The 26,081-nt window shown below is 41.3% G+C and overlaps 1 protein-coding gene across 11 annotated transcripts in view; it reads right to left on the minus strand.

The window, feature by feature from the left end:
- KIF13A (kinesin family member 13A) overlaps window positions 1-26,081 on the minus strand; it is a 238,007-nt gene that overhangs the window by 143,569 nt on the left and 68,357 nt on the right. For all 11 annotated transcript variants that reach the window (XM_033216326.1, XM_033216331.1, XM_033216337.1 and 8 more), the window contains exon 3: window positions 746-758. In XM_033216326.1, coding sequence (XP_033072217.1) covers window positions 746-758 — 13 coding nt within the window. The remainder of the gene's footprint in view (window positions 1-745; window positions 759-26,081) is intronic.

Here is a 26,081-nt window from a genome sequence, read left to right on the forward strand (position 1 = left end):
CTCACTGGTAACAAAATCAATCTTCAGTTATTCAGGGGCTGGTCATTCAGATTCCTTACTTCTCATATTCCCCCACTTCCCTCCTCTAACTATTCTCTAACTTCTAGGCTTCTCACTGGTAAAGATGCCATCAAAGGTTGGCCAGAGCAGGTGGGGAAAAAACTAACCAGTGGCCATTGTGATGGGCTAGGAACTCCAGTGAGGCATATAAAGTTGGTAGAACGTTGAATCTCTATTTAAAAGTGTGAAGAACTTTTCCAATGATAACAACTAATCTCAGTGGGGCCAGGAAAAGATAGTTTGTTCAATCAGTAATCATGGTTACCAACTACCATCCTATGATATTACCATAGTTGTTCCTCCATATTCTAGGGTGTTGATACTGTGCAGTTCCAGCTCTTCCATTCACTCAATCTGTGAGTTCGGACATGCTATTTCATCTCTCTGAGTCTCATTTCATCATCAAGAAAACAGAAACAATAATCTGACAGGTTTGCTTTGAAGATTACAGCATTCATTCCGAGAAAGAAATAATGTGTGAAAGTGCTCTGTCAATGTAGACTGACATTCTAACTTTATGTTAATACTGACATTAATTGTTTGTTCATGGTGTGAGTTTTAAATTAGGATGCTGTTTTTAGTTCTCAGTGAGACAGATTTTCTACATGGGTTACAGTGATAAATTAAATCCTGGATTTTTGCAAACTAAAGCAGTATACATGCCAAATTTCATATTAGTGCTTACCTTGGGAGGTTTCCTTAATGATGGAAAAAAAAATTCAGCAGCAGGGATACAGAGGGTTGTCAACACAGCAGCCACATCAGAGGGAAACAATGAAAGAGAAAAAACATAAGGTATATTCAGCATCTTGATAACATGATCTGAAAGATATTCTTCTTCATGAAGATCAGAAGCCAAATTCAAACACATTACTGACTGAAGCGATAAACTCTTAATATTTGCTCAAAAACATGGCATGGACATAATGATTTCTCTCTTGGTTCCATAGAATGAAATCAGACAATCATTCAGATATTTTTAACGATTTTTAAGAAATGTCAATGGCAGAGCATCAAGATAAAGAAAGATGCCACAATCCTTACTGCATGTGATTAAATATTTTTAAATCAATTTTTATATTTAAATTTTTCTTAAATTTTTGTTAAAATATATGCATATTTTCCTTTGATAAATACATATACTCTAACATAATATATGTGGGAGTTTTCCTCATTTAAAAACCATGGTTTTAAATAACTCATATACTTTAACACTGAATAGACATTTAAAAGCAAGTTTCCATTTTTTCCCCACCATCAGCCACACATGCACTTGCTAAAAGGTCTGTTTTTACAGGTTAATAACTCAGAAATGACTGAAACTGCACCTGGAAAAAACTCTGAAAAGGAAATAGTTTTCTTTCTTTTCTTCTCCAGAGATGGGGTCTCACTTTGTTTTTCAGGATGGAGTGCAGTGATACGATCATGGCTCACTGCAACCTTGAACTCCTGGGCTCAACTGATCCTCCTACCTCAGCCTCCCAAATAACTAGGACTACAAGTGTGTGCCACCACACCTGGGTAATTTTTTACTTTCTTAAGAGACACTATGTTGCCCAGGCTGGTCTCAAACTCCGGACCTCAAGCAATCCCCCCACCTCAGCCTCCCAAAGTGCTGGGATTACAGGTGTGAACCACTGCATTTGGCTAGGAAACATTTTTCAAGGCAATAAAATGTTAGGTTGACTTGCTTTGTAAATATTTTCTTCATGTACAAAATTAAGGAGCTCAATTATGATTTCTAAGTTATGCAACCCTAAGACAATTCTTGGCCTTCCTGATAGTTACTCTTGATCAACCTCTGATATCCTCAATTCATAAACTGTAAAATTACTATGAAAAAGAAATGGGGGCATTTATCCTATGGCTTTAATCCTTCTTCATAGGAAATAGAATCATGGGGCTCAGAAAATAGATTTTCCAGGGCAGAGGACACAGAAAGGTACACGCAAAAACAGTAGGATGCCTTTTCTCCATCACTGGGTGTGACACTCCTTACAGAGCTCTGAGGGACTCGAACAAAACTGAGAGCTCAGTAGCAGGGGAAAAAAATGTCCAATCACATGCATAATTCTATACTTCCGAGTGCAGGGAAGAAAAATCATCCCATTCCTATAATGATGAAGTTGAAACATCATTTTCTTGAAATTCCACGAATTAGCTGAAAGAGAATGACCCCTTATTGCCTTATGTCATTCCCTCAGACAGACACAGTGGGAATGTGATGTTTGTCTTCAGGTTTTGGAGGGGAACTAGAATAACTGGTATCTCTGGCTGCCATTAAGCAAGTCTCAACATATTTGTATGTCTACCCTTTAAAACAAGATAAACATTTATAGAGGTTATAAATAAAAATGCACAAGTGTTTTTAATTCTAAGCAAGTCATGGATTTCCATACTGTTAAAAAACTTGAGATTTCTGCCATGAAAATGTCCTTAAGTGGAAGACTATTCAGAAAGGCCTCAGTTCTAAGTAGGTAGAACAATAATAAAACTTTATGAACCACATTTTTTACTACACCTTCTCATTTTGCTTGCTTTATTCTTTAAAAGCCATGTAAATCACTGCTTTATTTAACAAAGGAAAGAAAAGTCACTTGGGTTACAATAAGGCCATTATATGAAACAGCACGGACCAAAGGTAATTAAATGTAGGTTTCCCATTTACGTTATGATGAATCCAGTAACCAACGGGGCTGCGACAGACTAGGGAATCCCAGTGAGCTCTCTGGAATTCTCATATGTGCCCTTTATGCCACAGCCACAGCACAATCATAACCACCACCAGCAGCAATGAACCAGTGCTGGTTTGTAGCCAGTAGTGCATTCACCTTCTTAGCCGTCAGCAACAAAATTATCCTTTCTTCACTGACATTCCAAGAAGGTTTTCTTCATTCTTCTTAGAAAACCAATTCTATTTCAGCATTTTAAGCACTTTAAAAGTCTTTATCACTTAGAAGATAGCCCATAACATGGGAATACCAACATAATTCTGCTACCTTCTTTTGTGTTTTTCTGAGTAAAGACTGCTTGTTAAGAATAAATGGAGACTGGGCAGAAAAGAAAAAAGGGAAGCCACAAAGCTCATCTGCTGCTACCCAGACTTACTCAATATTCAGTTTAGAACAAGGATCCTTGCTACAGAAGGAAAAGTAAACCCCGTAGCGCATCATAACTGTACTTCATTCATTGATACACCCGGTACTTCATTCATTGATATACACTGTACTTCATTCATTGATACACCCTCTACTTCATTCACTGATACACCTTAAGGTTTGAATGAGGTGATGGGCTGCTCACTCATCCTAATTCAGATTCAAGGTTACTGCCCCAAACTCTAGAGGCTATATGTCCTTCTTGGGTAGTTGTGAAAAAAAATGTTTTCAGTATCAGTAATACTGACACTATAATCGAATACAGTATGCTATCCTTTAGGGGAAAAAAAAAACTCATGTGATATTACAATGTAAAAATAAAAAATTTCATATACATATGAAATCTTATCTTAATCTTCATCCCTTTCATATATATAAAGTACTAAAATAAACTTAACAGGCTGAGATGGCTTCAAGGTCCTGGGTTTCTACATAAACAAAACAAAACTTAAATTCAGCCAATCACCTCCAATCACCAGCAGCCAACTGAGCATTAGGCACATAATCAAGAATTTTCCACTGGGACAATACAAATGAAACAACTGCTCCAACTTTAACCAACCAAATAATTTCTTTGCTTTCCTTCTGAGTTCACCCTACAAAAGTTTTCCCTTCATGACCCTTCAGTGGAGCCCCAAACCCCTTCCAGTTTGGAGCTGCCCAATTCATGAATCACTATCCGCACAAATAAATTCTTTAACATTTTAATGCACCGAGTTCATCTTTTAACAAGTTGAAAAACAAATGAAATGAGAATGAATAATATAAACATCTATCAGATTCAACACAAACCATACAAACACGTATTTTAAAAATTATGGGCTGGGCACAGTGGCATGCACCTGTAATCCCGGCCACTAGGGAGGCTGAGGCATGAGAACTGCTTGAACCCAGGAGGCAGAGGTTGCAGTTAGCCAAGATCAGGTCACTGCACTCCTGCCTGGGTGACAGAGCAAGACTCCGTCTCAAGAAAAAAAAAAAAAAAAAAGGCCTTTTGTTGACTGTATCAGTCAAAGCCATGACTGTTAGTCAAGTACAGACTACTGTTGAGATACTTATGTGGCTTCATTACAGAAAGAGGCAATCATTTTGCTCAGTAAATATCTAGTGAACTAAAAAAAGAACACCCCTTGAAACAGACCTAACTGACCCCGACACATAGGTTTGGTTGCTGACTCCTTAGAAAACAGCATTTCATTGACACTTGCCTAAAGGTGTGTTTATTTCTGACTACTCTCCAATGCCCATCCTCCCCTTCATTCTCCAAAACATCCTTGTTTTTCATCATGTGAACTTCTCTAAGTAGTCAAGTATTAGTACTTTTGTATATTCCAAAGAAATAAACTAAATACAATTTGACATTTTAGAAGACATTCGAGGTTCCAAGATTTGGAGAGAAAATAAGGAGAGGCAGTTCTTATTTTCTACATTGATAGTAGTTCTATTTTTGCAAAACACTGAAGCTCCTCTTCTCTCCCAGGACAAGCAGGTTGATCACTTTCAGGTCACCCACACCATGAGATTTTACCACACAACTCATGCAGTTTACATGCCTGTATCCCACTTTGTCTTTCTACTCTGCCTGATCATACCTACCCACTCTTGAAGACACAGTTCAAGGCTCAGCTCTCTCAATTCCTCACCAGCCTTGGAGACTACCTTGGCCTTCACTACTTCTAATATCCCAAGACTCCTAGGGTCGACAAAACAGCTTAGCACTTATTGGCACACATAAAGTTCTGTTGCCTTCAGTAACTTTGTCTGCATTTGAGTCTCATATATCTTTAAGATTTAAACCCCTTGAAAACAGAAGCCAGGTTACATGGTGTATAATCCCTGTTCCCAATCCCATCTATTCATGTAGGGCTGAGTACAGTATAAGAACTCAGAAATAATTCTTTTACATTAGTGAGTTAAATATAATCCAGTTGTGAGGATTTACTTAAATCACCACCACAATCCTGCAATTTTGGGGCAAGACTATCTGCATTTAACAGCAGTGAAGACTTCAGAGACTGTCAAGAAAATGCAGAATATTTGTGATGACTTACTTAAAAATAATTATTTCTCTAGACCAGCATTTCACAAGCATAGAAATTGAATGGGATGTTAACAAAGGTCAAGCCCTTAAAAAGCTTCTGACATCAACTAAATTGAGAAATGCTGCTGAACACAGTTAAATATGGGTTTCTTTAAGGCAGTACTTTTTAGAGACTTTGACATGCTAATATATGTTGTTACTCTCCTTGCATATTCAATGCAACATTTCAACAGCAGCATTCCCCAAACTTATTTGATCATAGAATTTTCTTGGAGGAACATATTTTAGGGAAAACATATCAATGATTTTGATCAACAAAAAAGTATTTTGAAGGATGCAATGGGATTTCCATATTGCAACAAATCTAGCAGCTCAATAATCTCAGGTATTGACATAGTATGGCTAAAATTTGAGATGAACAAAAAAAATTGCTATTAAAAATATACACAATTATCAGAGAAAAATAAGTTTTAAATGACTTTTGAAATATATACTTATGTAAGTGCTTTAAGAGGTATAAACAAAATGGCACAAGAACTCACAGAACAGAGGGATCAAAGCTGAATGCAGGCATGAGGATGTGGTGGTCAAGAAGAGAGAGGATCTGGAAAGGGTCTTCAAAGACAGGGAAGACTCTAACAGGGATGTGGGCCACTTCTAATAGAAGTGATTATGTTAGCAAAAGTACTTGAATGAAAATATTCTAGGTGTCTTGGCAAGGGTTCAGTTTGATGAGAACAGAGAGCATATTGGCGGGGATGGGTAGGGAGAACACTAGAAAACAGTACAGTTGCCAGGCGGCGTGGCTCACGCCTGTAATCCCAGTAATTTGGGAGGCCAAGGTGGGAGGATCACTTGAGTCCAGGAGTTCAAGACCACCCTAGGCAACACACTAAGACCCCATCTTTACTAAAAATTTAAAAAAAGTAGTAGGTGTGGTGGCTCATGCCTGTAATCCCAGCATTTTGGAAGGCTGAGGTGGGTGGATCACTTGAGGTCAGGAGTTCAAGACCCGCCTGGCCAAGATGGTGAAACCCCATCTCTGCTAAAAATACAAAAATTAGCCGGGTGTTGTGGCACATGCCTGTAATTCCAGCTACTCAGGAGGCTGAGGCAGGAGAATCACTTGAACCTGGGAGGCAGAGGCTGCAGTGAGCTGAGACTGCACCACTGTATTCCAGCCTGGGTGAGAGTGAGACTATGACTTAAAAAGAAAAAAGAAAATGGTAAAGATAAATCGGACCTATAGTGGGACAGGTCTTGAAAGGAGAAGTCTGTATTTAATTTAGTAGGTAGTACAGACCTGGAAAGTTCAATAAGGAGGACTAAAATAAAGGAGGATAAATAGCCTATCGCAACAACAACAGTAAAAATCCTAAACAGCTTAAGTTCTTTCCCCACACTTCATTCTGAAAGATGACTGGGTCAAGGAGTCCTCTGACCACTGTTTACAGCATATTGACTATAATTAGCTACTTAGAAGTTTGGCGGCCAAAGGCTCTGATGTACAATGGCCTACACCAGTCAGTACTTTGAGAGATGTGTGTGATCAGAGAAGTATCTTCTGAACCAGAAATTTCTCTTTCATGTATTAAAATATTTTATTAATTGTTGGAAATGGCTGCAACCTAGATCTGAAAGATACACAGTTAAATGGCATTTGCCTCCTGGAAATTAGTTTAAGGACACATTCTTTATTATGAAGTCTGTGACTGTCAATTCCAACTTGGAGAACTAAACAGGTCATCAAAATCTTCTAAGTCAAACTTGCCCAACCCATGGCCCACGGGCCTCAAGGGGCCCAGGACGGCTTTCAATGCAGCCCAACACAAATTTGCAAACTTTATTAAAACATTATGAGATTCTTTTGTGGTTTATTTTTTATTTTTTAGCTCATTAGCTATCATTAGTATTAGTGTATTTTGTGTGTGGCCCAAGACAATTCTTCTTCTTCCAATGTGGCCCAGGGAAGTCAAAAGATGAGACAACCCTGTTCTAAGTATTCTCCTAATCAGCAAGTATTTATTGAATACCAGCTCCCACAATACATATTATGAGTGCTTTGAGGGAATATTTAGGAGAATTAGGCATGGTCTCTGACCGGAAGCTTAAAACCATGCAAGAGAGACCGATATATACATGTATAACTAATATTAAGTGGACAGTAATAAGTGTGACAACAGAGACAGGAATGAAGAGCTATGTTCAGTCAACAAATATTTCTCACGCACTTTCTGCCACTCTGTTGGGATACAAAAATAAATTAGTCTTTTTGCCTTTCAAACAAGAAACTGATTTTTTTATACACATATCACAATACAATATAAAGTGCATAGCAGCTCTCCAAAAAAGCAGGGGATTCACTGGGCAAAGGGGGAATTTTCTTGGAGGAGAAACGCCTGGAGTAGAATTTAGGAGGACTTAATAGGAATTCACCAAGCTGACAAGCCAAAGAAATGTTATCTCAATAGGGAGAATCATCTGTGCAAAAAGCACCAGAGAACACAGCTCATTTGAGGGCCACAGATTGTTCTGTTGCCAAGCTCAGCAGTTAGACTACAGTTAGCAGAGAAGGTGAGACCTGGGATGATGGTATAGGGATGAGGTTTTGTAGGACAGTAGGTACCATTTTCAATCAAGATTTATTAAGTGTAGTTTGGAGATAAGTTTATATACTTGTGTATCAATAATCAAACATTACCTACATTGAAAACATATAACAAAAGCTTCTATGAATTATAATAAGTAGAAGGGGTTACATATGCATCTGGAAGAGCCTTTGAAACCTATCACAAGAAGAATGCAAATGTCAAAAACTTTAAGTTCCAAGACAAAGGCTGGTTTGAAAATTTTAAAAAAGAGAGTCATCAGATGATCAAACCTACAATCACTACAGCAACATTTTCTGAATATGTGAAGAGGCTGATTCATTCAAGAGACATGCCACCAAGTTTGTTTTGGAAGAATACTGGATAGATCATTCAGAATCTACCAAATTCAAGATATACGCTTAATGTCATTTTCTAATTTTTTTTCTCCTAACCCCTTATTTCCTCTAAGACTTTGATCTCACTGCCTGTGATGCTTTGTTTTGCTTTCTCCTTCCTTCCTTCCCTTTCTTCCTTTTTTTTTTTTTTGGAGGAGGCCTCGCTCTGCTGCCTAGGCTGGAGCGCAATGATGTGGTATCAGCTCATTGTAGCCTCAGCCTCCTGGGCTCAAGAGAGCCTCCCATCTCAGCCTCCTGAGTAGCTGGGTCTACAGGTGTGCACTACCACACCCAGCTAATTTTTGTATTTTTTTTGTCAAGACAGGGTCTTGGCATATTGTCCAGGCTGGTCTTGAACTTCTGGGCTCAAGCAATCCTCCTGCCTCAGCCTCTCAAAGTAAGGCTTAGATTACAGGCATTAGTTACTATTCCTGGGTGCTGCAGTGCTTTTCAAGAACACAATTCTTGCAGCTGGCAAGGGGAAGCTATGGTTCCATGAGAAGACCTGGTAGGGCAAGAATTGAGTAGAGAAGGAAGTCAAGTCAGGAGGATGACAGACTGGGAGAAAACAGCAGAGGTAAGAAACTCATGGTCTGGATATAATTTAAGAGTAAAGATGCAGAGGTGCTGGGTGAGATAAGATGCTACAGTCGACAAGTGAAACCTAACATTTCTGAGGTAGCACATTTCAGGGTAGTAAACTCTAACCTGGTCATATAGTATGTCTGTGAATTGGAATGGATGATCATTACTTTAATTAATAGCTAACACTTACTGAGTTCTAATTATGTGCCAGATAGGTTTCTGTTACTATTTGCTTCAACTCACTTGACATATTTAATGACCCTATACATAACAACTCTCTTTATTATCATTTTTCAAATAAAAAATACTGAGGTACAAGGTATAGAGATTATATGACTTTCACAAGATCACAGTTAATGGCATCACCATGATTCAAATCCAGGCAGTCTCTGGCTGGAGCATACTGTACACGTAACTGCTATTGTATATTGCCTCTCTGGCATCAAAGAATTTGGTTGAGAGCTCTTTCAGCTTAGGCTAGGTATTGATTGGATAGCAATCCATGTGGATGTTCAATGATGTGGATCATCCACGCTTACAAGGGTTATCCATGTGGTTAATAGCATGAATTAGCACTTCTGTGTCCTTCATGAATGTGTAGGAGAAACCTACACAGAGTGAACCTCCAAGAAGGAAAGGCATTTATGGAAAAAAAAAAAGGAACTGGTATGACAACATGGAGTTAGAAGGCTGCAAACGACTACTTCCTGCTGAGGTAGTAGGAAACTGAGGGCCACTGAAGAGGGGTATAAAAAAAGCCACAAAAATGTAGACGCAGATGTGTTGGGAGCAAATTCCTAGGCAGAAGGACAGCTGGAACAAAGTCAGAGTGCACAGGATATGTTCAGAGAACAGCAGGTAGACAGAATGTAATTGAGAGCCATACAGCTGGAAGAATAGACAAGAACCAAATCGCAGACAGCACTGACTGCCATGATGACTCAGCCTTTTCTCAGAAGAAATTGCCACAGATGGTTTGCGCAATGGGAATGACATGGCCAGATCTGTTTTAGGAGGGTGAGACTCAAGCGTGAATTAAGAGGCCACACCATCTAGAGTCAGCAGTGAGACACGCACTGGTGAGCCTCTGCCTGGTACCAACTGCAGCCCTCACGGTGTGTTAAATTAAGACACTACCGCCAGGACAAGACACAAAGTAGGGCGGAAAGACAGAACACAAAGACAACTTGAAGGAAAAATCTGTAAGACGTGTTGAGTGCTGTGCCCCCTCCACCTAGCCAGTCCACTACGTCTACAAAGATTGAACCACTGCCCCACAGCATGAAGGGACTTTCCGCATGGGACTTCAGTAGCAGACCTCGAAGCAGACCTGATGGAATGGATGAAGAAGAAATGGTTTCAATTCGTTTGATACTTATTAAATTGTTGACAGTTTTAAAAATTAATTGAGGCCGGGCACGGTGGCTCATGACTATAATACCAGCACTTTGGGAGGTCACGATGGGAGGACTGCTTGAGCCCAGGAGTTCAAGACCAGCCTGAGCAACACAGTAAGACCTTGTCTCTACTAAAATTGTTTTTAAAAATCAGCCAGGTGTGATGGTGCATGCCTGTAGTCCCAGCTATTCAGGAGGCTGAGGTGGGAGGATCGCTTGAGCCCGGGAGATTGAGGGTGCAGTGAGCCATGGTTATGCCACCGCACTCCAGCCTAGGCGACACAGCGAGACTCTGTCTTAAAGAAATAAAATTAAAATGAACTCAAAATACACTTGCAATTTTTTAAAATGCTAATGCTGATATGCCTTCTTTAAAAAAAAAAAAAACCTGCTTCCTTTTAAAAAATTACCAGTTAATCTATTTTCATTTTCAATAAAACTCAAAAAGAAAAACAACTAATTTTGTACTGAAGTAGATAGACTTGTGGTTTGTTTTTGGACTACTTTGGTATATTTGAACTACTTCCTTCTGGCATAACTATATTTGGCTTAAAGTTCTTCAAGCTATAATGAAGCACAGTGATGAGGAGTTCAGGATTGGGGGTCAAACAATCCTAGCTCTGCCATGATCTAGCCATGTTGACCTTGGACGAGTTTACTCAACCCCTGAGTCTCAGCCTCTAAAATGGGAGTAGAAGAGCACTCCTACAGCACTGTTGAGGGATGGCATGAGGTGACGTGGGTAATGCTGTACACCATTAGCATGCAGAGTTACTGCTCAATAAATGTTAGATGCCATTGCTGTTGTTACAACAAATATTCCTCCTGAATCATACATGCAAAATGTCACCATCGCTCAAACGAAATTTCACCTAGGAAAAGGGTACTGGGAGCTGAAGAATGACAGAATTTCTAAAACAGGGTTCTTTCCCTTAAGAAAAAAAGGCTTTTGGCTGGGCGCGGTGGCTCACGCCTGTAATTCCAGCACCTTGGGAGGCCGAGGTGGGTGGACCACCTGAGGTCAGGAGTTTGAGACCAGCCTGGCCAACATGGCGAAATCCCGTCTTTATTAAAAATACAAAAATTAGCCAGGTGTGGTGGTGCATGCCTGTAGTTCCAGCTACTTGGGAGATCTTGAGGCAGAAGAATTGCTTGAATCTGGGAGGCGGAGGTCACAGTATGCTGAGATTGCACCACTGCACTCTAGCCCGGGCGACAGAGTGAGACTCTGTCTCAAAAGAAAAAAAGAGAAAGTGAGAGTGGGGAAAACAAAAAACTCTGGAAAGAATTACATAAATATGTATAAAGTTGGACATATTTATAAGAAGTAAATTATGATATGAATTTCTTTAGAAAAGAGCCAAGAGCAGTATGCTACAAACACTTCAGGACAACCACCCCTGACACCTGGTCTCACATACAGCCACACCTACATGTAAGGTACAATACAGCTCCATGACAGTGAAACTGAGGCCAAGGTAGCTGACAAAATGGACATAGGAATAATAGTCTAAAATTTAACAATAGTCCGTATTTAAAAATAGATCCAATATTATAAAATTTGCATTTACTTCCCAATTTGTAAGTAGTGGATATTACCCAGATCGCTAGCTAGAGAACCTGGCAGTACTGTCTCATGACCTGAAAAGCTAGAGAACCTACAAGCACTGTCTCATGACCTGAAAAGCTGGCAATAAAAGGTGAAGCAAACACATGGTCTATATGTGTATTTCCAAAATTAGAAACAGAAACCAAGGGAGCAAACAGCTTTCAGTTTCCTTTCCCAAAACAACTTGAATTTCCAACTGAGTACCAAAAAGTAGGATATTATTACCAATGTAAGAGGTATCAAGGCCAGAATCAAGCATTTACAGTTTAACAGTTTGACTTCTGAAATGAATAGGGAGACAAGATTTTTTTTTTTTTAATTAACTGTTGGTTTTTGTCAAAAATGTTTCCTGCAATAAAGATGTGTCAACTGTATAAGAGAAGCAATAAACTTCTGAAATAAAGTCAGTAACAGCAAAGTCTTAAAATTCTCACCACAGGGTTTCTAATAAATTCAAAGGTTTTTTTTGGTTGTCGTCGTTGTTGTTTTGAGACGGAGTTTCGCTCTGTCGCCCAGGCTGGAGTGCAGTGGCCGGATCTCAGCTCACTGTAAGCTCTGCCTCCCGGGTTCACGCCATTCTCCTGCCTCAGCCTCCCAAGTAGCTGGGACTACAGGTGCCTGCCCCCACGCCCAGCTAATTTTTTTGTATTTTTAGTAGAGACGGGGTTTCACTGTGTTAGCCAGGATGGTCTCGATCTCCTGACCTTGTGATCCGCCTGTCTTGGCCTGCCAAAGTGCTGGGATTACAGGCTTGACCCACCACGCCTGGCCTAAATTCAAGTTTTATAAGTTAATTTCATTATTTTAAAACTCTGATGATCCCAAAAACTCTTTTAGAGGTATAATAGTTCATAAATATAATACAATGAAATTCTAATGTTTTCAATCAGTATTTTTCTTTCTGTACTGTGCACACTATCTGGCACTCAGCAAGACTCAAGTTTTGACATATAGGCCATCCACGTCCACTGACTGAGGGGTGAAATCCAGAGTAGTGACCCTCCACCACTGACTGCAGCCCTTTGGGTGTGCATCAAATGCCTTGCAAATAATTTGTATTCAAACAATTCTTGTGAAAGGACTCAGTCAACCTATCAGTGAGTTACCAACCTCTCCTGATATCAGGTTCCTCTCCACTATGACAAGAGTAACTATAAACACACTTCTAATAAAAACTTTGTTGGATAAAAACATTTTTTTTAAATAAAAGAAATTTAATGTTACTCAGGTTGAGCTTAAAATCTAAAATACAAGCTTTCTTTACAAACATCACATGTTCTCACTTATTTGTGGGATCTAAAAATCAAAACAATTAAACTCATAGACTCAGAGTGTAGAAGGATGGTTACCAGAGGCTGGGAAGGGTCATGAGCTGGGGTTGGAGGGGAGCAGGGGGCGGGGGTTAAAGTGTTAAAAAAAAAAATTAATAAGACCTACTATTTCATAGCACAGCAAGGTGATTATAGTCAATAATAATTTTTTTTTTTTTTTTGTGAGACAGATCCTCACTCTGTAGTCCAAGCTGGAGTGCAGTAACGTGATCTTGACTCACTGCAATCTCCATCTCCCAGGCTTAAGCGATTCTCGTGAGTCAGCATCCCAAGTACCTGGGGCTACAGGAATGCGCCACCATGCCCAGCTAATTTTTTGTATTTTAGTAGAGATAGGGTTTCATCATGTTGCCCAGGTGGTCTCGAACTCCTGAGCTCGGATGATCAGCCCACCTTGGGCTCCCAAAGTGCTGGGATTACAGGCATGAGGCACCGTGCCTGGCCAACAATAGTAATTTAATTATACATTTAAAAATAACTAAAAAAGTATAATTGGATTGTTTGTAAAATAAAGGATAAATGCTTGAGGGGATGGATACCCCATACTCCATGATGTGATTATTATGCATTGCATGCCTGCATCAAAATATCTCATGTACCCTATAAATATATACACCTACAACATACCCAGAAAAATTAAAAGCTAAAAAAAATGCAAGCTTTCTTTTGCAATTGAGGTTCCATCACTTGACAGAGTGACAGGAGAACATTCAGAAACCAAAATTTCCCCTTCTGAAAAAGAAAGCCAGGTTCAGCTCTATCACCCAAACTGGGAGTGATCTTGACAACAGCATCAGCCTGCCCCACCTTCCAGAGGATGCAGATTTGAATCAGACACCTATACTTCAAGCTCCCTGCACTTGGAGCCTGGACTTCCCTGGCTGGCGACTGTTCTCATCCTAAGCACTTATTAGCACATAGATGATGCTTATTAAATTGTACTGAATAAACCAATGGAACCCCCACTTCCTATTTCTTTATCTGGGACATGCCACCCTTGTTGAGTTTTATCATGCATCTTCAACTCTCTTTTTTCAGTCTCTAACTTCATGTTTGTTTTTAAAACTATCTTACAGTAAGTCTATTGACGGCTGGAAGAAGGGATCACATGAAAATAAACATCCTCCCAGTAATGGTTTGGAAGCACTGAGAAAAGGTTACTTGTTTCTCATGGTATCCTCCCTGTCCAGGTACTGGCGTCTGAACAGAGAAACTCCAAACAGACACTGATGGTAAAAGGAGAATTTGTTGAGAACACATTTCTATAATTTCTCCTTTTCAGAACTCTTCTGAAACTTCAGACTTCCTTATAACTAATCTTTTTTATTTTTAAATTATTTTTACTTTTTACATGAGATAGGGTCTCACTATATTGCTCAGCCTGGTCTTGAACTCCTGGGTTCAAGTGATCTTCCTGCCTTGGCCTCCCAAAGTGCTAGGGTTACAGGTGTGAGCCACAGTGCTCAGCCAAATACATATATATTTTTTTAAGCATCTTGTAGCTTCTGAATAAACTGAGACTGGTCCCTTTTACTAAGAGAATACTCTGAACTCAGAACAGCAAAGGGCAGGCAGGACAGGATCAGCAGAGGAGCAGGGAGCTAGAATGCAGCTGTTCCCAGGACAGATTCTGAAACATTCTATGAGTTTGGAAAATTAGTGTATACTAATATTTTATACACAGTGGGCACTCAATAATTAGTTGAGTATTTTTCTTTTCAATGAATCAACTTCTTATTCTTAAAATAATCTTGCATGGGTACTTCAAACATTCCTTGCTCTTACAGCGATTTAGCCACATGGAGCTGGAGCCTGTTCTGAAAAGTGCAAAATGGAAAAACTTCACCATTATTAAAAAGTTCCACCTCTGCTGTTCCAGCAGGAGAAACTAGATTTAGAAGAAATGTTACACCGAGAGGCAGGTGAGGACAAAGAGCTGCCTGTGTTTATTTCATCCGTGTTTTCAACTCAAAGGATGCATAAGGAGGGGATGGTCAACTCAGCTGAGCCCTGGAAGATGCAGGGTGTTTGTCAGGAACATCAAGGAAGAAAGGATCTGGTGTCAATCCAATGAGGGGAGACTGACTAAGTAAGTCATTCATCGACAATCTCCTGAAACTGAAGGAAAATCCAAAGGGACCGGGATTGATGGAGACACAAAATGGGACAGAAAGGAGAGCAGAGGAAACCAACTTTCAGGAAAGTGGTTATTACCTGGTTGAAATCTGGAAACACCACCCATCCCTGAGCTCATCAAAGCACAGGCTGAGGCTCAGTGCCAGGCTGTTTGTAAACTTGCTGGGCCCCAGAGGAGAGATAACAATGTCTTCCAAGGTATGGGCCACAATCTCACCTTCCTTTAGAGGTCAGATGCCATGATACCTCCCTCCCCTCAACACTTACAAAAGTATCAGTCCCTGATGGAATTAAAAAGGAAAAAGAAATGGTCCTTTATCACAGATATTTCCAGAAGCACATAGTCCAAGGCCATTTCTTAGTCTAAAGAATGTTCAGGTTAGAAGGCAAATCTCAAGTACTAAATGCCAGAATAAGTGAAACATTTTAAATTTTTATTGCTTTTAAACTACATTATTTGGCCGGGCGCGGTGGCTCAAGCCTGTAATCCCAGCACTTTGGGGGGCCGAGACGGGCGGATCCCGAGGTCAGGAGATGGAGACCATCCTGGCTAACACGGTGAAACCCTATCTCTACTAAAAATACAAAAACTAGCCGGGCAAGGTGGCGGGCGCCTGTAGTCTCAGCTACTGCGGAGGCTGAGGCAGGAGAATGGCATAAACCCGGGAGGCGGAGCTTGCAGTGAGCTGAGATCCGGCCACTGCACTCCAGCCCGGGTGACAGAGCAAGACTCCGCCTCAAAAAAATAAAAATAAAAAAAAATAAATAAAAAATAAACTACATTATTTATAGTGACCTTTGTTTTTCAATAAAAAAGTGATGCTATCCCTTCTGAAAGTTTTTTTTTTTTTTTTTTTTTTTTGAGACAGAGTCTTGCTCTGTCGCCGGGGCTGGAGTGCAGTGGCCGGATCTCAGCTCACTGCAAGCTCCGCCTCCCGGGTTCACGCCATTCTCCTGCCTCAGCCTCCCGGAGTAGCTGGGACTACAGGCGCCCGCCACCTCGCCCGGCTAGTTTTTTGTATTTTTTAGTAGAGACGGGGTTTCACAGTGTTCGCCAGGATGGTCTCGATCTCCTGACCTCGTGATCCGCCCGTCTCGGCCTCCCAAAGTGCTGGGATTACAGGCTTGAGCCACCGCGCCCGGCCCCCTTCTGAAAGTTTTTAAAATATGCTGCCTGGAAGTTGAGTATAATTAATTTAGAATAGATTTTCATTTCTATGCAATCAACCAGTTAATATAATAAAAAAGATTATAATAAAATGCAAAACTTGAGATGAATACGAGTATATCCACAATAACTATTAATTTAAAACAATAATGCTTACATGGTCTATATGTGTATTTCCAAAATTTAAATCATACACGTGCAAATGGGAAGTTTTATAAGAAATATGATGTTATTTTATGTAATCACTATCCACTAATAACGGATCCTCAGCCATTTTTTCAAATGTTGTCAAGGAAAGTAACACCTGAAATATCCTTCTGAAAGACAACACACAGACAACTCCAGCCACGGGTCACAGACATCAGGTAAAGCGTGTGGCAGGGTCTCTGTGGGGCAGGGTCTCTGTAAAGGGTTCTCCAGGCCACCTCACAGAGCTTCTGCTACTAATGACCATGGCTGCAATTCCCAGTTTGGGCAAGCCTAGTAAGAAACTCACCCTGCGTTAACCAAAACAAAATTAAGCAGAGAAAACATGGCTCTTGTGCAATTCTCTTGTCATGTCTTCAAAGGTATCACACAGTGAGGCTTTCCAAAAATGCAGCATGAAGCACCAATTCTTGATTTAAAAATCAAGAATTAAGCACCCCTGCGAGGTCATTCTCAGGATAAAATACACACTGGCCTATCTGCCACTATTAAAGACTTGACTTCAATTAATACATCCTTTGATGGACTCAAACATTTAATTACCTGATTTTGGTTTTATTTCCAAGATTGGTTTTCCATTTATGTGAGAGCTTGTACCTTGAGCTTCTATCTATGGTAGAATAAGAGATAATATATTTGACTTTTCTACTTTAGGGGGAGTCACAAACAAACTTCATGCTCCATGTAACAGCTTCAGAGTTATTAGCTGAATAATCCCTCGGGTTATAGCTGAGCCACACAAACGGTCTTTCATGAGAGTCAGTCCAGGATGGTGGCTGTGAGCAGGGAAGCAGAAGCCAGACTGCCCAGGTTCCATTCTTGCCTCTACCACTTTGTAGGGACCTTGGACCTGGTGCTTAAGCTCTCAGTGCCTCAGTTACCTCACCTGTCAAATAGAGCTGTTGTGGGGTTAAGTGAATTAACATATTATAAAGCTTTTAAAGGCGGCAGAGTAACACACATGATGCAAAACCCTCTCATTTTTGGCCATTTATTTTACCTATAAACTTCTTTTCTCCATCTTCCACAGAAGCACCTATCATTGCTGATGCCAGATGCTTACAGTTTAACAGCATGCAGGACCTGCCACCTTGAGGACTTTGGGAGCAAGAGAACCCCTGACTCAGCAGTCTACTGATTCTGTAGGACGTCTGTGCAGAACCATGTAGTTTCAATGTCACATAGAGTTAAATCACCAGGACAGGAAAATTACAGTTCAGGCCAGCCACAGCGGCTCACGCCTGTAATCCCAGAACTCTGGGAGGCTGAGGCAGGTGGACCGCTTGAGTCCAGGAGCTTGAGACCAGACTGGGCAACATGACAAAACACCGTCTCTACTAAAAAGACAAAAATTAGCCAGGCGTGGTGGCAAGAGCCTATAGTCCCAGCTACCCAAGAGGCTGAGGTGGTAGGATCATTGCAGTAAGCCAAGATGGCACCACTGCACTCCAGCCTGGGTGACAGAGTGAGAGCCTGTCTCAAAAAATAAAATAAAATATTACAGTTCAAATGAATTCCATGTCTATTACGAATGAGATTTTAGGAGGCATGCTAACTGGGCAGGATGGCATTTCTCATCCTCATTCCCAATACAGACCTGGGAGCTACAAATGAGTCTCTGCCAATGACATGTCTGTGACAAAAGTCACACTAGTGGCAAGCGTTCATGGCAGTATTATTCTCTAGGTTAGGAAATATGAGATTAAAAATCTTCATTGTTGGCCGGGCGCGGTGGCTCAAGCCTGTAATCCCAGCACTTTGGGAGGCCGACACGGGCGGATCACAAGGTCAGGAGATCGAGACCATCCTGGCTAACACGGTGAAACCCCGTCTCTACTAAAAATACAAAAACTAGCCGGGCGAGGTGGCGGGCGCCTGTAGTCCCAGCTACTCGGGAGGCTGAGGCAGGAGAATGGCGTAAACCCGGGAGGCGGAGCTTGCAGTGAGCTGAGATCCGGCCACTGCACTCCAGTCCGGGCGACAGAGCAAGACTCCGCCTCAAAAAAAAAAAAAAAAAAATCTTCATTGTTGACAGCAAACTAGGAATACAAGGATTTTGATTCTAGACCTACATAAACCTAAAAGCAGTCAAAGGGGGATCCATGGACCCATTTTAAATTACACCCAACCACACTACAGAATAAATAAATGGGTAGGTAATAAGGAGCTTGCCCTCATGTGAAACCTCACCGTGTATATGACCTCCCTATAATGTCTGTTACCTTCCCAGAGCAGAATTCACTATGAGGCAAACCTGAGACCAATCTAAGGATTGCTAAAATAAGGATGCAAGTTTCCCTGTTATGCTACAAACCCCATCAGGCTAGCTGCCATCTCTGAATCGGTTTTTATTACCCCCATTCCACTAAGAGCATTTTATTTGAATGTACTATTTATGTAGTTAAAAAGAAACAAATCTTTTATCCATTAGACAAACTCACAACCTAGACCCAATACCATTATGATGATGGAATTCTTCAGAATAACACAGTCTCCTCAAATTGTATAGGAAACTCATTATTTGTGCAAGATATTTAGAGATTCACAACAACAGGAAAATACAAATGAATGGACAGGTAAAGAAAATTTATTTAGTTTAGAGGAGAGCCCCAGGTACGAACAAGTGGCATTAAACTTTGCAGATTCTCCTCCTATTAATATAACCCTGAGTATCATCTGTGAAGGGTAACAGTCGTGTAATACTGCATTAGCAACTTCGTTCTCTCTTGCAAAAGGCATGAAGAAGAAGGGAAGAATCTGTCAAATATTCTAAACTCAAAATCTCAATTACAAAAGCTATAAATAAGCCACCATTACTACTGCAATACTTGAATGGACCAGGTCAACTTTAGGGGGAAAAAAAAAAGTTCCCCACTAGACACTGTGCCCATAACCCTCATGGAGCTGCCACTGGGCTTGGTGTTGCTGTCCCCAAGGTCACTAGAGACTGTGCTGCATCTCCGTGATGCCAGAACACTTTACTCACATACTCCACTCCATGGGAAGGAGGAAAACGGAGAGGGAACTAACATTATTGAGCATATTCTACATTTTACATATGATTCTTTTTTTTTTTTTTTTGGAGACAGAGTCTCGCTCTGTTGCCCAGGCTGGAGTAGAGTGGCACGACCTCGGCTCACTGCAACCTCTGCCTCCCGAGTTCAAGTGATTCTCCTGCCTCAGCCTCTCGAGAAGCTGGGATTACAGGCACCCGCCATCAGGCCCGGCTAATTTTTGTATTTTTAGTAGAGACGGGTTTTCGCTATGTTGTCCAGGCTGGTTTCAAACCCCTGGCCTCAAGTGATCCACCCGACTCGGCCCCAAAGTATTGGGATCACAGGCGTGAGCCACCGCACCTGGCCTTACACATGGTTCTTGACACCTTATCTTATTCATCAATCCTTACCACTACTGAGGTGGACTCATTAGCCCCATTTCTCAGATGAGTAAACTGCTCACAAGACTAAGTAAATGGCAAACCAGGATTAAAACCAAGTTCAGGACCTTTAATATATCCCCTTAACACCATAGCTAACTTTGCAACCAGAATTATCTTTTCCAAATACATTTCCTATCATTCCCCTGGCCTAAAATCCTGCAACGATGCCTTAATACACTTGGAATAAACAAATACCAAGTTCCTGATTGTCGTCTGTAGTATATGGTAAATGCTGCCCACCCTTCCCAGCTCCCATTTCCTTTCCACCCTCCAAGAATTCATAACACTTCCACTTTGGAGGCTTCATGCTCCTGCCCCCTCTGCCAGGAATACCCTCCCCTGCTGGTTCTTTTTCTCCCTTGGTCCGGAGAGGCCTTCCCTGACCTTCCTGTCTTGGACTTCCATTTCCTCGTGGCACCTGTCGCACTTTCTTTGAGTCATGGTTTATTGTCTGTCTTGTCCCCTTTACAAAGTTGCACCAATGGGATGCCTAGGTCTGCCATGCTTGGTGTCATGGACCCCACATCAGGCACATGGTAGCACCCAGCCTGGCTAGACACACCCATCTCCTTCCAGGCAGAGGCCGGGTCACACTCACCCTGGGTTCTCTCCTATCAGGTCTGGCATAGTGCTTGACATGCAGTAGAGGACAAATGTTTATTGAATAAATACATACATGCATAAGAATAGTCTCAGAACTGTAGACCAAAAGAATGTAAATGTCCCACACTGCCATTTATGTCAAGCTGTACTTAAATGCCAGCCTATTTTTATATAAATAACAGTTACATTTATTTTACTACTACAGAAAAGTGATTATTTTATGTCTGTTAACTACTAATTTGGAGTCCTTTTCACAGGAATGTGTTGCTGGCTTATTTACTGGATTACTCAGTAGCTCTTAAAGTGGCAGGTATCAAGTGGGGAAGCTAATTCCCACTTCTGGGTCTCAGCAGGTATGTGTGCCGAGTTATCTAAATGGACCTTGTGTTTTCTTGGGGCTGCCTTCCTACAGGTAAGAGAGGTATCACTTGGAGTTGAAAGCACTTCCATCCCCAGGCATCTGCACAAGAGGCTCCCTCTGCCTGGAATACCCTCCCCAGGGTGGTGCTGCCGCTGCCTGCACCACCTCCATCCCACCTCCATCCTGCTTGGCTCTGTCCCTCAGTCTCCTATTACTCGGCTTTGTTTTCTTCTCAGCACCTTTCACCACGTTAAACCATTTCATTATTTATTTGCTTATTTTCCACAGATCTCCCCCTGGATCTGATAGTTATAAGATCCATGGAAAGAGAAGCTTTGTCTATCTTGTTCCCTGATACATTCCCAGTGCCTACAGCATTGTCAGGCATGAAATAGTCACTCAGTAAGTATCTCTTTTTTTTTTTTTTGAGGCGGAGTCTCGTCTGTCGCCCGGACTGGAGTGCAGTGGCCAGATCTCAGCTCACTGCAAGCTCCGCCTCCCGGGTTTACGCCATTCTCCTGCCTCAGCCTCCCGAGTAGCTGGGACTACAGGCGCCCGCCACCTCGCCCGGCTAGTTTTTGTATTTTTAGTAGAGATAGGGTTTCACCGTGTTAGCCAGGATGGTCTCGATCTCCTGACCTCGTGATCCGCCCGTGTCGGCCTCCCAAAGTGCTGGGATTACAGGCTTGAGCCACCGTGCCCGGCCTCAGTAAGTATCTCTTAAATGAACAGACGGATGCAGTCCTTGGCTCACATCAGCGGATCACTAGTAACATTTGAGACAGTGGTGATGTTTCCCTGAATAACTCCATTCTTTGGATTGAAGACCAAGCAAAGATACATATAGTGCTGTGTTTTTACAAATGCTTTAATAGTGAAAATTGTGAACACATACGAATGGAATGTGAACAGCATCACATAACATCACAAAACATCACACCACATCACATAACAGTAGAAAGTATCCCTCTTCAACAATTACCAGGCCAGCACAGTGGCTCACACCTGTACTCCCAGCACTTTGGGAGGCCAAGGCAGGCAGATCACGAGGTCAGGAGATCGAGACCATCCTGGCTAACTTGGTGAAACCCTATCTCTACTAAAAATACAGGAAATGAGCCAAGCATGGTGGTGGGTGCCTGTAGTACCAGCTACTCAGGAGGCTGAGGCAGGAGAATGGCCTGAACCCAGGAGGTGGAGCTTGCAGTGAGCCGAGATCCTGCCACTGCACTCCAGCCTGGGCGACGGAGCGAGACTCTGTCTCAAAAAACAAACAAACAAACAAACAAACAAAAAACAATTACCAACACATGGCCAGTCTTGTGCAGGTAAAGTACTATGTACTCAATGCTGCTGAAATAAGACCATTAAGAGAATTTCAGAAGTTATATTAATGTACAATCCAAGGTGGATTCATATTCAATTCAGGGAAACAAACTAGCAGATTATAAATTTCCAAAGGGCTCCTCTAAGTTTCACATGGTGCCGAGAATAGTAATCATTTCTTTTCCCAGAGATTTCAACCCTCCTGTATCCAGAAGTAAGAAAGCTAAGAGTACCAAAAATAGATGTTCTACAGCCCCAAGGGGTCAGCCATGTCTCCACTCCTAATACACTCAGTGGCTGCTTTACCCACCCTGATTTGACCTGTTCTATTATCTAGTTTTCCAGCACACACAGCAGATACGACAGCTAACAAGCAGGGCTGTGAGAGAGGGTGGCAGCCAAACGGTGTCTCCTGGCAGCCCAATGCTGTGACAAGAGATGAAAGCTGAGGGCAACCCAAGCCCTTTTCACCATGTGGAAAGTAATGGATGCTCATGATGACATCCAGCAGCCTCTGGCTCTGCTATGACAGTGGAGAAATACAGCAAAACAGTGAAGGGCTAGTGTTTGAAGGAATAAGCTCCAGTGATCTGAAAAATTAAATTTGATTAAAATACTCATGGGAGGGAAGACATAAGCAGCAGATTGAGTTAGAAAAAATTTTTTTGTTGGATGAGGATTTTAGATAAAGATTCTAGACAATTTCAATGATTTAGGATTCAGCTTGCTTGGTTTCTGTTTTAGTATTTTGATCAAAAGGGTGTAATTACATGTAGTTTTCGTTCCAGTCTCTATTACGTGGTCAAGGTCAAGAAAACAGGAGTGACCAACAGAAGAAAACATACTCCAACGAGGCACGAAATGAAAAGGTGCAACTGGGTATGGCCAAATCAGCAGGCCTCAAACCTGTCATGAAACATGTCTAAAAAAAATAAAAGATAAACTAGCATCCATAGCATCTTTACCTTCACTTCTCCCCCACTTACCAAAAACGAAAGAAGGGAAGAAGAGAGGATAGGAAGAACACTTTTTTCTTTTACAATCATCAAGGAGAACGATCATTTTCATTAGTGTTTTTATACACAAAATATTTCTCTGCTTGAGATATTAAAAAGAAAATTTTGGTCTGGGCCCTTTTGGTTAGCTTCCTACTTTTCTGGAATACCATTCCAAGGACAATGACTATCCTTTCAAAGCTGAGACGTTATTCGTTTCATCCATTTACAAAATTACTTATTCACTCTATTTTCATGTAAAAGTAATATGTGGCTGGGTGCGGTGGTTCATGCCTGCAATCCCAGCACTTTGGAGGCTGAGGTGGGTGGATCACCTGAGGTCAGGAGTTCGAGACCAGCCTGGCCAACATGGTGAAACCCCATCACTACTAAAAATACAAAAATTAGCTGGGCGTGGGGGCGTGCACCTGTAATCCCAGCTACCCAGGAGACTGAGGTAGGAGAATCATTGGAACCAGGGAAGCAGCACCTTCAGTGAGCCAAGATCACACCACTGCAACTCCAGCCTGGGCGACAGGGCAGGACTCCATCAAACCAGTAATATGTATTGCTTAGAATAAATGTTGTAAATTGAAAGTGAACTGTAAATAAGTTTGCCCTTACAGGGTCACATCCTCCTTCAAGATAACTGCTGTCCTAAGGTACTGGAAAAACTCCACTGCAATCCTGAGGCCTAGGTAAATGGAACCAATGTAAACAATGAAAAATACATAAATGACACCTTCCCAAACAGTATTCAGAGAAAGATTACTGCAGCAAGGCACACTAATGTTACTGGTAGTTCAGAGTAGGGGGTCCCATAATCAAACATTTTTTTTAACTCCTGCCTCTATAAGCCCCCAACTTAAAAATTCTCAAAGCATGATAGCATATGAGTGCACCGAGAAGTTGTGCAGTAAATAAACTGATTTAACTTTGTTTTACTGCAGAGACATTCTTCCCTGCATGGCAAACATTAGCATCCAGTTCAAGGGACCACACTTCAAGGAAAGCTGAACAAATCTCAAGTAACAATAACCAGTTAATACAGAAAAATACACTCACAGTCTCCACTTTATGAAGGAGGAAAAACATACTCAGAGATCTACTTTTAAAAATGTCAGAGGACCATAACAATGATGCCAGTAGCCCCTTAGTACAATCTTTCCAGAAAGTTTTTCTAAATTTGAAATAAATGCAAACAGCTGAGTTTTTTTATTTGCACTTTGGTCATTTCCACTGGGGTATTTTAAAATGAGACAATGGGTGTGCCCCTTCACTGACTCGCTCAGTGAGGACACAATGGAACAGAACATCTGCCAATAACTGATGAGAATCAAGGTGGGGAGAGGAAGGGAGAAGAATGCCCTTGGAAAGCCAAGTGCAGGAAGAACAAAAACTCTTGGTGTCTCCTGTGCTCTGAAGACTAGCCTGCTTCTGCTTAAATCATTTGGGCTCCTGGCTGGCCCCAATCTACCTAAAGCTCTAAAGCTTCCCCAGTAGAAGTTTTGGTTCTTTGCTTATAGACATTTCACTTTTCCTGCAAGTCCTATTAGTTGAGTGACTAAAAAATCTGCCGAGTTTACTTATAGAAGTACTTTTATTGATTAATCCGAAGAGAAACTTAAGCTTTTAAATCAGGAAAAAAGGGGCATCAAACACAATACACTGAACTTTTAATTAACAACACTGGAAGCATCATTGGGCCCACAGCAATTTAACTCACTTCAAGTCCAATTTAACTTATTTCAAGTCACTAGAAGGAGTGACCCCAGGCAAGGGCTGTCCATAAGATCCTGCAGACACAGGGCTTTAACTCCAGACCTAGGAGACTCAGCTCAACAGCTAATGGTCCCTGCAAAAGTTCAGCACATTTCATTCTCTAGAAGGTCTCCAGAAATGAGAACATCCAGTATTTCCACTAAGAAAAGCAAACCATTTGGAAATTCCTAACCCCCAACTCAAGGGATCTGCAGCAAGGTGACCTGCAGAGTTTGGAGTCCATGTTGTTTTCCAAATACCAGTGAAGAAACAAACCTGGAGGATGGAAAAATAAACCATGGTACTCCATACAATGCAATAGTTTACAGCAATGGAAGGACATTAACCACAGTTCCAACACATCAATGTGGATGAATCTCAAAAAAATAATGTTGAAAGAAGAAAGCAAATCCGTGAATAATATATTCAACATGATTCTATTACATAAATTCACCCAAAAGGGCAAAACTAAAAATATATTGCTTGGGGATATACCGTTAAATGCAAAACTTAAAAAAAAAAGAAACGATAACCAAAAAAATCAGGAAAGTGAGGTTATTTAGAAGGACACTCCTTTGGGTCCACTCTTCTAAAGCATGGGTTATCTGTTTTTTCAGCCAGATGGAGGGTACGTGGGTATTCATTTCTATTATTATTCTTTAATTGCACATATTTCTTCTTTTCTTAAATTAAAAAAATAGAGATGGGTCTCACTACATTGCCCAGGCTGGTCTCAGACTTCTGAGCTCAAGCAATCCTCCTGCCTCAGCCTCCCAAAGTACTGGGATTATAGGCGTGAGCCACCACACCCAGCCTGCACATACATTTTTTGTTTGTTTGTTTGTTTTGAGACGGAGTCTCGCTCTGTCGCCCAGGCTGGGCTGGAGTGCAGTGGCCGGATCTCGGCTCATTGCAAGC

Source organism: Trachypithecus francoisi, unplaced genomic scaffold (assembly GCF_009764315.1).
Source record: "Trachypithecus francoisi isolate TF-2019V2 unplaced genomic scaffold, Tfra_2.0 Lachesis_group10, whole genome shotgun sequence".
NCBI lineage: Eukaryota > Metazoa > Chordata > Mammalia > Primates > Cercopithecidae > Trachypithecus > Trachypithecus francoisi.